The 12085-nt window shown below is 37.5% G+C and overlaps 5 protein-coding genes across 5 annotated transcripts; 4 read left to right on the top strand and 1 right to left on the bottom strand.

Moving 5' to 3' along the window:
• C9374_009129 (uncharacterized protein) lies at positions 1-2597 on the top strand (the record flags this gene model as incomplete). Its single annotated transcript, XM_044699282.1, has 2 exons — positions 1-2007; positions 2088-2597. 2 exons carry the CDS (start codon positions 1-3, stop codon positions 2595-2597), a joined length of 2517 nt encoding a protein of 838 aa, XP_044544875.1.
• A 98-nt stretch (positions 2598-2695) lies between these two features.
• On the top strand, positions 2696-4186 carry C9374_009128 (uncharacterized protein; the record flags this gene model as incomplete). The annotated part of the gene is made up of 2 exons (XM_044699281.1): positions 2696-3310; positions 3455-4186. The coding sequence occupies 2 exons, from the start codon at positions 2696-2698 to the stop codon at positions 4184-4186; spliced, it is 1347 nt and encodes a 448-aa protein (XP_044544874.1).
• A 318-nt stretch (positions 4187-4504) lies between these two features.
• C9374_009127 (uncharacterized protein) lies at positions 4505-8033 on the top strand (the record flags this gene model as incomplete). Its single annotated transcript, XM_044699280.1, has 10 exons — positions 4505-4651; positions 4724-4823; positions 4880-4899; positions 4955-4988; positions 5083-5277; positions 5331-5480; positions 5552-5781; positions 5829-5977; positions 6024-6301; positions 6370-8033. 10 exons carry the CDS (start codon positions 4505-4507, stop codon positions 8031-8033), a joined length of 2967 nt encoding a protein of 988 aa, XP_044544873.1.
• Positions 8034-8150: 117 nt separating this feature from the next.
• Positions 8151-10080, bottom strand: C9374_009126 (uncharacterized protein; the record flags this gene model as incomplete). Its single annotated transcript, XM_044699279.1, has 4 exons — positions 8151-9512; positions 9570-9663; positions 9734-9831; positions 9892-10080. The coding sequence occupies 4 exons, from the start codon at positions 10078-10080 to the stop codon at positions 8151-8153; spliced, it is 1743 nt and encodes a 580-aa protein (XP_044544872.1).
• A 260-nt stretch (positions 10081-10340) lies between these two features.
• Positions 10341-12033, top strand: C9374_009125 (uncharacterized protein; the record flags this gene model as incomplete). Its single annotated transcript, XM_044699278.1, has 2 exons — positions 10341-10634; positions 10804-12033. The coding sequence occupies 2 exons, from the start codon at positions 10341-10343 to the stop codon at positions 12031-12033; spliced, it is 1524 nt and encodes a 507-aa protein (XP_044544871.1).
• Positions 12034-12085: the final 52 nt, after the last annotated feature.

Raw genomic sequence — 12085 nt, 5'->3', positions numbered from 1 at the left:
ATGGTCAGCAAAGTTCAACCTGTTGTGGGAGAAGCAACAACAACACTCGCAGAACAAGAGAGCCAACATCACCACAAAAGTACTCTTTCCAAGCAGCAGCAACATGAGATTTTCTCAACTTCTGGGGATTCCTATGAAGAACTTTCAGATCAACCAAAGAAGCAACGTCCTTTTGTATTGAGAGCATTATTGAGCGTGAGATTATTCTTGATTGTGGTCATTACTTCAGTAGTGATCATGACTGCCATCTCCATTTGGGTTGCAGCATTTGTTGTGAATGAACAAACGGCTATGGAACAAGTGAATGTCATCATTTCGAATATGAATGAAAAGATTGCGTCTTTCATGAATAGTCAACTCTTACCCGCGAAACTCGTTTCGAAACAAATGGTTGCTGATTACCATAACTCTAAAATTGATTTGGAACCAAGCATTCAGCCGTATCTCTTCTCTAAGGTCAAATTGTTTGGTGTTACAAATACGAACTTGTGTTTAGGAGAGAAGGGAAACAATATACTCTATGCATACAGTATGAACGCAGATAATTCTCTCGTTTATGGAGTCAAGTTACAACAAGGTACTACACTTACCATCTACAAAGCCAATAATGAAACTGGTGTAGTGAACTTTAATGCTGTCGCCCTCAATGTGACCTACTTTGTTGACAAGACGGATTACTATCAGGAATCCTTGCGTATTTTTCGAGATTTCTCAGAAGAGGGCGGATTTGGTGACGTGTATAAGGTAATTGGAGGAGGACCCCAAAGCACATTTTGGTCAACACCTGTTTACAATAGAACAGAACTCGCTAATGGTAACAAGACACGTGTTGGAATTGCCAAAGTCAACGTTTCTCTCGTGTACATTGCTCAATTTTTGAAAACAGTCAAAGTTCTTGAACGAGGTTATGTCATCATTTCAGAATTTTCCAACAACTACGTGATTGGAAGTAGCTTGAATATTCCAGGAATTGATGACAAGAGAATTAAGGCAACTGATATCACAACACGAGATGCAGGTAGTGTCATGACAAAATTTTTGAGTACGAACGCAAACTCTTTGGAACCTGTTATCACATCAATTGAGAGCAATGGAACCAAATACTTGGTCTCATCAACGCCTTACGTTTTGTCTAACCTTAAATGGAGAATGACTCTCGTGTTTGAAGAAAATGAAATCAAGAAGGGGATTATTACATCCAGCTTTGTCATTCTTGGTGTGACTCTCGGCGTGACAACTCTTGGTGTGCTTATTAGCGTAACTATTGGTTGGATTGTTACCAATCCATTTATTAACCTCCAAGAAGATTTCAGAAAGATTGAAGTACTGGATTTATCCAATATCAAGGAACGAAGTGCTCTCTTTAGTGAGGCTAAAAGTATCTACTCAAGTCTCAACGAAACTGTGCGATGGTTAAGCGAATTTAAAGCATTTTTACCAGATTCTGTTCTCAATCAACTTGAAAATGCCAAACTTCAAGCTCAAGACGTACATGTAGGCCAAGTGATGGCCACAGCAAAAGACACAAAGAAGGAAAAGCAAAATGCCCTTGAAAAAGGAGAGGAGCATTCAAGCGTGAATTCTAGCTCACACAAAATGGAATCCAGTCTAGGAACAGCGTATAACATGAAGCCATCCAAGGACTTGTTTAAATTGGGTCTATCTCCAAAGGATTTGGTTTCTCTTGTTCACGTCACCATACCAAACTTGAACGAGGCAAACTATTCATTTGAATCACTGAGTAGCATCATTTCGAAATGTTTAGTTTCAGTTTCTACAATTTGCAAAACATGCAGAGCTGACTTGCAAATACGAAGCTATGACGAGTTTATGATTGTTTTTCACGATAAGACGCCATGTGTGACAGCTCTAGAAACATGTTTAAAGTTAAAAGTGGTTCTTGATTCCTTAAATGACTACCTTGCAAAGGAAGCAATGACTCCTCTTCAAGTTTGCATGGGCGTGGCGAGTGGAGCCTGTGTGTTAGGAAATGTTGGAAATAAGCAGGTAAGGATTCGTGATGTAATCATGAGTGCTCAATCTATTAATTAACTGCAATGATATTTGTACAATCATGTTCACTTTAGATGCGATATTTTGCACAAGTAGGAGAGATTGTTGCTCGTGCTAAAAACTTGACCGTACTGGGAGCGTTGGGCAATGTATCCCTCATTGTTGACAAGCATACTTTCAAACAAACCAAAGACGTGTTTGTTTTTAGGCCTGTAGATCGAATCATGAATTCCTCTAAAAACACAATTGAATCCGTGTATCAATGTATTCGAAAAAGTGAGGTATCGAATGACGAGTGGATGTATGAACTTGAACACAAGACTCAAAACACGAAACATGAGGCCTTTGCCAATCATTTCGCAAAACTTTTCAATGATGAAAATCAAGAATTGCCACCACAGGAAGTCAACGAAGTGAAAGAGTACTTATTGAATGCATGTCAGCTCTCACCCACTGATCCAGTTTTGCAAAAAATCTCCAAGCTCATCGGCATTTCTTCACAACAGCAATTATCAACCTATTATTCACAAGTGTCTACCTCTGTATTGAATTACGTGCAAGGAAAAGCCGTCAAGTTGGAGTAAGCCTAATACTATGTAAATTAAATACAATAAATAAAAACAAAATTAAAAAAAATTGTCGATACCAAAACTGCAAGCACAATAATTGCACATAATTAAAAATGTTGGTCGTGGGAGTCAATTCAGGAACATCTGTCGATTCCATTGATGTTGCAATTTGTAAAGTGAGTGATCATGAACAAAATTTCACCACTCAAATTTCAGAACACATCATTCCCATTCCTCGTCTGCAATTAATAGCTTTCGGATCAATCCCATGGGAATCACACGTACGCCAGCGAATTTTCCATTTAATGAGATCCCAACAGTTGAGTGCCAAAGATTTTTGTGAGATGAACGTTGTGATTGGAGAAGCATTCAAAAGTGCCATTGAAAAAGTTTTACTCGATCATGATATTGATGTGAAATTGATACAAGTCATTGGCTCGCATGGTCAAACGATTTATCATCAAGTGGAGAGCAATGCTTTAAGGAAGGATCAAGGAAATAGTCAAGCAACAACAGATCTAGTTTGTGAAAACATTTCATCATCCTCATATCGGATGATTAAATCCACACTTCAACTTGGAGATCCATCGTGCATGGCTCGATTAGGAATACCAGTGATTAGTAACTTTAGAGTGAATGACGTTGCATTGGGAGGACAAGGAGCTCCTCTCACGTCATTGTTTGATTTTCTATTGTTGAGACATCCAACGAAATGGAGAGCAATTCAGGTAAGTCAAGTGACCAATTGGAGAATGAATGAATGGAGGATTGATCCAACTCAATTGTTTTCATGTAATCATGGCTCATCCACTCTATTGAAATATATATATATATATCATCATATGAAACATATGAAATGTACTCGCACACAGAATATTGGTGGAATTGGAAATGTGACCTTTGTACCTCCTCTAAATTTCTCAATCGACACCCAAGACGCATCTTCTCTTGTGGTTTCATTCGATACTGGTCCAGGAAATGCTCTCATTGATGATTGTGTGAGAATTGTTACAAAAGGAATCTCCCAAATGGATCTCGACGGGAAAATGGCTAGCTCTGGAACTCGAAATGAAACATTATTTAACCATCTTTGTGAATTCTACAAGCCCTATTTTGAAATGCCATACCCAAAAACAAGTGGCAGAGAATTATTTGGACACGATCAAGTCCAACAATTTATTGAACAAATACATCCCAATGAAGATTATAGTATGGATCCATCGATGGCAAATTCCCTAGTTGCAACCTTTACAGATCTCACGGCATATAGTATCACTCGTGCATATTCTCTCGTTATTTCCAACTTGAAAATTCAAACCAATAATTTTGAAGTGGTCGTGGCAGGAGGAGGTCAACATAATCCTCATCTCATGAAACGACTCTCTGAAATGCTCTCTCAAGAATTTGGTGAGAGTCCAAACTCCATTCGAATTCTCTCTCATGAACAATTAGATTCCTCACAAGCATTGAATAGTAATGCGAAAGAAGCCATGTTATTTGCCTTGTTGGCATATTTACATGAACAGGGACGAGTGGCAAACCTTCCATCGGTGACTGGAGCTTTAAGGGCATGCATGTTGGGCTCAAAAACACCTGCTTTGTAGATGGGCATGACACTACTGACGCGGAATGATGAACCACCATCCAACAATCTCTCAATGAAAATGTTTGGATCCATCAGTTGGCATCTACGATTGTGGTTGGATCTCTCTCTTGAAATGTACTTTAAGGTCATGATCGTAGAGATGCATCTCTTGAATTCTCCATATTTATTATTGTGGAGTACCTTTGGGCTTCAAAATGTATGAATGAACAATAATATCGTTGTTGTTGTTGGATGAGAGGGATCCCTATGACGGATATCGTTGTTGTTGTTGTTGCTGTTGTTGGGAAGGTCCAGAGCTCGAGCGAGCGTTGAAAAAATGTCTTCCTCATCAGCGTTGGATGCTTCCGAAGGCACACATAGCAACATTCAGGTGGTGTGCCGTTTCAGGCCGATGAATCATCTTGAAAAGCAAATAGATGCGAGAGAGGCAGTTGAGATTCAAGCAGACACTTGTAAATTAACGGTAAGTAATCTTAGCTTTGATAAGGCATCAATGATAATGATAACGGCAATCATTTTCTCGCATTTATGATAGAATAAGCTCGGAAAGCACGAGTTCACGTTTGATCATATATTTAAGAGTAATACCAAGCAAATTGAGATTTTCAATTGTGTGGGGCGACCGACCGTTGAAGGTAAGGCTTTTTTTAAAGGTAACAACTTGATGAACGTATACTCTGATTGAGGATAGATATTTTCAAAGGGTACAATGTAAGTTTATAATACCGGCATGACACGTTAAGGTAATTGTTCTTGACATCATTAGAGTACGATTTTTGTGTATGGTCAAACCGGATCAGGTAGGTGGTCACAACAGTACATGACACGTAACACGGAAATTGGCAAATTGTACTACCAATTTTCCTAACAATATTTGATAACAACACTAACTAGGAAAGAGTTACACAATGATGGGCCCGAATGAGGAGTTGAAGGGATACTGTACAGATTCGAATCTGAAAGGGTTGATACCTAGAATAGTGGAAAATATTTTTGAAAAAGTAGAAAATTCTGACCCAGATATTGAATTTACAATTCAAGTGTCGTATATTGAAATTTATCTAGAGAAAATAAGAGATTTATTAGATCGTACGTAATGAATTTTCACTTTATCGTATGCGTGAACGTTTACTATACATCAGCAACTCAACAAAATTTAAAAATTAAAGAGGACAAAGAGAGTGGACGAGGTGTATATATTAAGGGAGCTACTGAGGAGTATGTGACAAGTATCGAAGAAGTGTTTGCTCTACTAAAACTTGGAGCTGGCAATAGAGTAGTATCTTCAACAAGTAAGTGTGACCATCACTTGGATGAAATAGATTGAGCTCAACATTTTCTTGCCTTTATTACACGTCTTTAGGAATGAACGACGAAAGCTCTCGCTCTCACAGTATTTTCATTTTAACAATCGGCCAAAAGCATTTGGTTAATTTAGATTCTAAAAGTGGTAAATTATTTTTGGTGGATTTAGCAGGAAGCGAAAAAGTGAAAAAGACAGGAGCTTCAGGTCAAACGTTAGAAGAAGCAAAAAATATCAACAAGTCTCTTTCTACCCTTGGAATGGTAATTAACGCTTTGACCGATGGTGTGGTAAGTTGTCATTCAAGGCTAATTTTTATGTGTTTGACTCTCTCTAGTCAAAATACGTACCTTACCGAGACTCCAAGCTAACAAGACTCCTCCAAGATAGTTTGGGAGGCAACTCACGAACAACCCTAATTATTAACTGCTCACTCAGCGCGTATAACGAAGATGAGACGCTATCAACTCTCCGATTTGGATTCAGGTAAGTGTTAATTTTACTTTTCACCAAAATTGACCTTCGCATAAAGAGCCAAAAACATCAAGAACAAGCCAAAGGTCAACAGAGAGTTGTCAGCGAAAGAGTTACAAAAGTTACTTGATAAAGCTAAAGAAGAAATTAAGGATCTCAAGAATTACATAACTGGATTAGAAGAAGAGTTAAAAATATACAAGAAAGGAGGTATGAAAGCGACAACTCCTGTTGTAGATACAGAGAATTCTTCAACAAACTCTGAATCTGAGATGAAGAGACAAGAGTTAGAAGCTAAATTGAATGAAATTCTTCCAACAATTTCTCGATATAGAGGTAGGTTGTCTTTGAAACATTTTGTTTGAGAAATACATTGATTGTTTCACACGCTATTTGCTTGACAGAAAAATGTTTGATTTTGGAAAGAGAACTTGCCGAGGAGAAGAGTGAGAGGAATAAAGTCGCCGAAGAAATTTCCCAGCTCAAGGATGAAATTAATCAAGGAAAAGAAGAAAATAATGCCCTAGAGGAATCTCTGATAAGTATGAAGCAACAATTAAAACAAAAAGCTGAGTATTTGGTAGAGATTGAGAGCTCTAGAAATGATTTACAAAAGCTAATTCAGTTAAAGAGTAATGAGTGTCAAGAGCTTCAAAACGTTATTAAGGAAGAACGTAACACTAAGGAATATCAACTTAAAGAAATGGAATCAGACCTTAACTCAACAAAACAACAAAGCGAGAACTACATGAAGCAGTTAAATGAAACAAAGATTCAACTGCTCACTCTCCAGGCACAACAAGAAGAGGATCCTTCTTTAGAGCACATTATGCAATTTTTAGAAAAGAAATACAGAAGAGTACGAAATCAAGCTAAACGAGCCAGAGCTGCATCACAAGATGTTTCCATGAAAAAGAGTAATTCTGCCAATATTTTGAGAAAAGTTAAAAAAGATCTTTTGAGTATCAAGAACGATTTAGAGGATGATACTGAATCAGATGATGATGACGAAGAAGAGGAGGAAGACTCAGAGCAAGAACAGGAAGAAGAGACAGAAATTCAACACAATGAAATTGTCAAATTGAGTACTGAGAATGTAAAATCTTCTCAAACTCCTCAGCTTGCCACCATTGAAACACAAACCGAGTTAAACAGCCCTGAAGAAGAATATTTTGAATTCCCAGCCAACATCAATGCCATTCCAAATGAAATGATAATAGATAACTCTGCAGATCAGAAACAGTTACTGGAAGCACTAGAAAAAGTTAGGATATTAGAGGCAGAAGTGAAAAAGATTTCAAACGAACGAGATGCCCTCTTGGGAGACTTGTCTAACCGTGTGCAGAAGGTCATCGAATTGGAGATGCTATTAGACGATGTTTCTGACAAGTATAATACTCTCTCGAGCCACAATATTATTCGAAAATACACGAAAAAGATTGAATTTTTGGAGAATAATGTCGCATCGATTACAGCCTCATTCCAAGAGTTGTACTCTGAAAATGACGAGTTAAAACACAACATTAATTTGGCAGAAAAGAAGGTCAAGATGAAGGATGAAAGAATTACTGAGCTCACCAATCAATTACTGGAGCAGAGTCAAAAAAGCAAGAAAGATGCCGATGCATTTGTCGAGGAACGCTCCAAACTGAACGACATTATTACAGCGCTTCGATATGAAAACGAGGTGTTGAAAAATGCACAAGTGGGGGCTGTGACTCTCTCATCACTTACGTCGTTGTCAGAAAATGAAGCAACAACATCAACGTCGAAAGTGAGGCGTCCTGTTCGTGGCAGAGGAGGAGCGTTTATCGTCAAGAAGAAAACCGACGAAGATGAATATTTTTCGTCACCAGGTTCCACGAACGAGCTGGATATTGAGGTAGAAAGCCAATCCTCCAAATATGCAACGATGAGGAGTAAAAACCCACCAACTCATCTCTCATCCTCTCACCATACAAAGAAATCGGGATTTAGTCTTCGAGATTTATTCTTTGGTGCAAAATCAAAATCAGAGACACCAAATTCAGAGCAGCTTAATCACACACTTGATGACGGCAATGATTAAACGTTTCACACGATTTCCCAATAATATAATATTTGTGATGACAACCTTTCTCACTTCCTTTTCAAGATATGCACTTTGAGACAAATGATGACACACAAAAAACAAAGACTTTATTAATTATTTTCTATTGCTTTCATACAATGCCAACAAGTCATCATCTTCAGTTGATAATAACAGTTCAACTTGGTGCTCCTTTTTTTGTTTTGGTTCTTCTGCCTTTGGCTTTTTTGCTGAGGGCTCAGTAGTCGTGGTTGAAATTGCAGTGTCAGTGCCTGTGCTATCCAATGATGTTTTTGAGGTGTCTGCTATTGTGGAGTCGGTAGTGGCAGTTGTAGTGGACTCTGGAGAGCGTTCACTCGACTTGGGTGTGGATGATTCTTCCTCGGCTGCTTTTCTCTTTTGAGCCTTGTTTCTTTTAAGGAATAACTTTTTCTTCTCCTTCGAAAGCACAAAATCTGGAACTTGACTTCTCTTAATAGGTTTAATGACTGGTTTCTCCATGGAATCATTCTTGTCAGGCCAATCAAGTAACATTCGTTCAAATTCCTGTAATTGAGGTGAGAGATCTACTACTGCTTCTCCTGGTTTTGGCTTTTTATATTCCATGCCTATAAAGAAGTGTGACGAATATAAATTATTCGCTGGTTGGTGGTTGTGGAAATAATCAGGATATACGTGAATGGTTAGAGAGGGTACAGTTTCAAGTTTTTGAATAAAAAATCTGATTTTAGACTGAATGAAACCAGTCCATTTAAGGTGATCAACCTCGTTCGATGTATTAATTTCAATTTGAATGTAATGATTATATCTCACAAAGAAATCTGTCTCTTCAAAGAGTGTTTCCCAACTCTCCAAGCCATTCTCAGCTTTCTGTGCAACTTCTGCGCTTCTTTCAAACTCACTGGTCATATCTTTAAAAGTGGTTTTTGAAACGTTAAATGTAGAATTCATACAAGGGTAGGCAGGTGTGATAATTGGCATTAAGTGTTGTTTATCTCTTGGATATAGCTTTGGATTCCAAACCTTAAATCCATAACTGCCTTCTTCGATAGGTTTCAACAATACGGGTACTTTGCTCCAAGGCCATTGACTATAAATAACGAAAAATTTAGAGAGAAGGGTTGAGGGAGCAGCATTGGGGTACATTTGACAAATTTTAGCAACTAAAATTGCATATGCAACACCTCCAAGATAACCCACAATGTTTCCGTACACAGCTCGTCGTGAAGCCCACAACTTTATACATCTCAGGGTGGTAATGAATGATTCCTTATTGGGCACTAGATTCAAAATTTCATCGGCCACACGAGGACCGTTCAAGCTACGTTGAGTTTCGTCGTCGACTTCTTTAAGGTTGCTTTCTTCAAGAATGTTCAAATCTGGAGGAATATTGTTTCTTGAAAGTCTGGCAAACAACAAGTCAATTTCCACTCCATCAAACGACATGGTAATCAATGGCACATAGGCATCAGGAACAGCCTAAATCATAATGATTACTATTTTGAATATTGATGTGAAATAAACACGAAAACCTACTTTTAACTCTGTAATTTCTGGTCTTTCTTTTAAAATATCATACAAATCTGTAAAACAATGATGTTTTTCAATCATATTCGGAACAATGCATAACCTATCATGAGGGAAGGATTTGGTTACGACGAAAATATAACGTCTACATTGCTACATGTTCAAGAACTTACGTATCAATATCAGCACCAGGACCATGCACACCAAGACGGAACGAACCAAACGTGACCAATTTTGAACCTGCTTCGGCAACTAGATCCTCTGATAATCCCTGTTGACAATAGTTAGTTTGGCGATATTTAGCACACGTTAGTATTATCCAGATACGTACCTGTTTGAGACACACTTTTTTAACCCATATCTTGATGAGTCCGTCCAACTTGGCAAGAACTTCAAATCTCTTTCTATTCTCTTCATCGGATGGAAATCTATTTTCTTTTCTTAAAATTTGAATAATCTTTTCAGTATTTTCCAAATCTTTTTGTGTCGGAAAGGCTGAGGAAACAATGCTGCTCTCCATTTCTCAAGATGATTATGATGAAATAAATTAAATCTCGATTTCAAAATATTTAGAAGACGTTATATTGCTCGGAATTTCTTCAATGTATATTTGGAAAAAGAATCCAATCACTATGTAATAATAACAACCAAAAGGGTGATATGCTCTATGATTGAAAGTGAAGGCTTGGTTGCAAAAAATACACTGAGAACGATTTTATAACAGACAAATCAGGAATATTTTTTTGATGAATTGTTCAAACTCAACCTCCAACATTAAAAATGAAAAACGAGAATTTGTTGAGTTCGCTGGCCATGATGGGCTCTTCTGATCGGAGTCTCTCATCGTCATCATCATTGGACAGTACCACATCCAATCAACATGAATTCTGGTTTACATTTTCATCCACATCCGACGTTATTTATCCAAATGCATTTAGTCCGGAAATGTATAATTTATTTATAATGATTGTTTACATGTTCTTGTTGTATTGGGTTTATAGGTTGCTCAAAACAACTCTTTCCAATTCGTATCTGTTGTATGTGATTCGTTCAGGAGCATTTAATATTGTGAATGTAAGTTAGAAAGATGATCGGAAGTTATTATTGGATCTCCATCATGAAATTTTTGATTGTATCATGAACGACAACGATCATTCACATTGTTGCAAATGATGATATGCAAATCTTAAAAAATCCGTGTAATTCTCACAAAAAACAACATGTTTATGATGACAACCACTAGATTGCTAATTTTGAGAACATTGAAAACATGTGGGGAGAAGGAAATATTCGTTCCTATGTTCAAGCATTATTTAGTGGATCCATTGCTTCTCCGGTACATCCTGTAAAGAGAGTGAATGGAACAGTGCACCTGAAGAAAAATACTTTTGCATGTTTTTCTAAAGAGGAAAATGGCAAGAAACTCCACGGTGTTAAATTTCAGTTGGATGCTCTTGTCAAGTCGAGTGTTCAGTTGTTCTGGGGAGTTTCAGAATTGGCTTTCAAGAAGAAAATTTTACAACCTTTCAAAGATAATTTCGAAAAGCTTGTGAAAAATCAAAACACAGAAAAGGCTGAAGCTTTACATGAAGGAACCTCTGTCGAGGAACATCATAATGAAGACGAGGAAAATATCATGACAAGAGGGTTACTAGACGTTGAAGAACACCAATTAGAGGATATTACAACTAATTCTGAGGAGACAATTGATATGAACGGATTACTCACCTATGATGAGTACGTTGAAAAAAGCGATCTTGTATTTATTGAAAAAGCTTTAGGACAAACATTTGAGATGCCATCGGATGACATGTTTGAATCCAATGTCTCAGACAATTATTTCACATCGGTGGTAGTGAGACAACCTCCTACTGCAAACAATGACACTCAAGAAAATCCAGAACAGCAACAAGAACAAGCAAACCCGGAAATTACAAACACAGAAGAAGAGAGAATTGGAAATCAGCTCACTCAAGATCTGTTGGCTGACGAAGATGAAAGAATTTCCTCAGATTCAAAGCTTCCACTCGTAATTGTGATCAAGCCAACGTTACAAGCTCTAGACAGCCTAAAACGATATGACGATGAAAATATAGAGACAGATTATGACAGAGAACTGTATTGTTTGTATGTCATTTGTAATTTTAATAGATACGAGAATGCAGAAGAAGGTGTATATTACCGAGGAAATGTTGTAAAGATTTTCGCTCAGACTGAATCTGAATTATTTGAATTAGAAGAGGTCTATGGAGCAGATGAGAATGACGAAAACGAAGTCGAAGAATGTATTGTGTGCTTTTCTGAACCAAGAGAAGTTATTCTGCTGCCCTGCAAGCACAAGTGTGTCTGTCATGAATGCTTTAGTAGGATTGACAAGTGTCCTATTTGTAGATGCAATGTGCGAAGCTACATTTCTGAGAATACATCAACAGAATCAACTCAACCCGCTACAACAAACAATGAGAGCGTGTAATACAGGTACTATTATTATCAATAGCATGGTTTAATTTTAAGTTGGCTAAAGT

The sequence above is a fragment of the Naegleria lovaniensis genome, assembly GCF_003324165.1.
Source record: "Naegleria lovaniensis strain ATCC 30569 chromosome Unknown tig037, whole genome shotgun sequence".
Classification (NCBI taxonomy): domain Eukaryota; phylum Heterolobosea; class Eutetramitea; order Acrasida; family Naegleriidae; genus Naegleria; species Naegleria lovaniensis.
The sequence above is the reverse complement of the archived record's forward strand: the minus strand, read 5'-3'. Positions and strand labels throughout refer to the sequence as shown.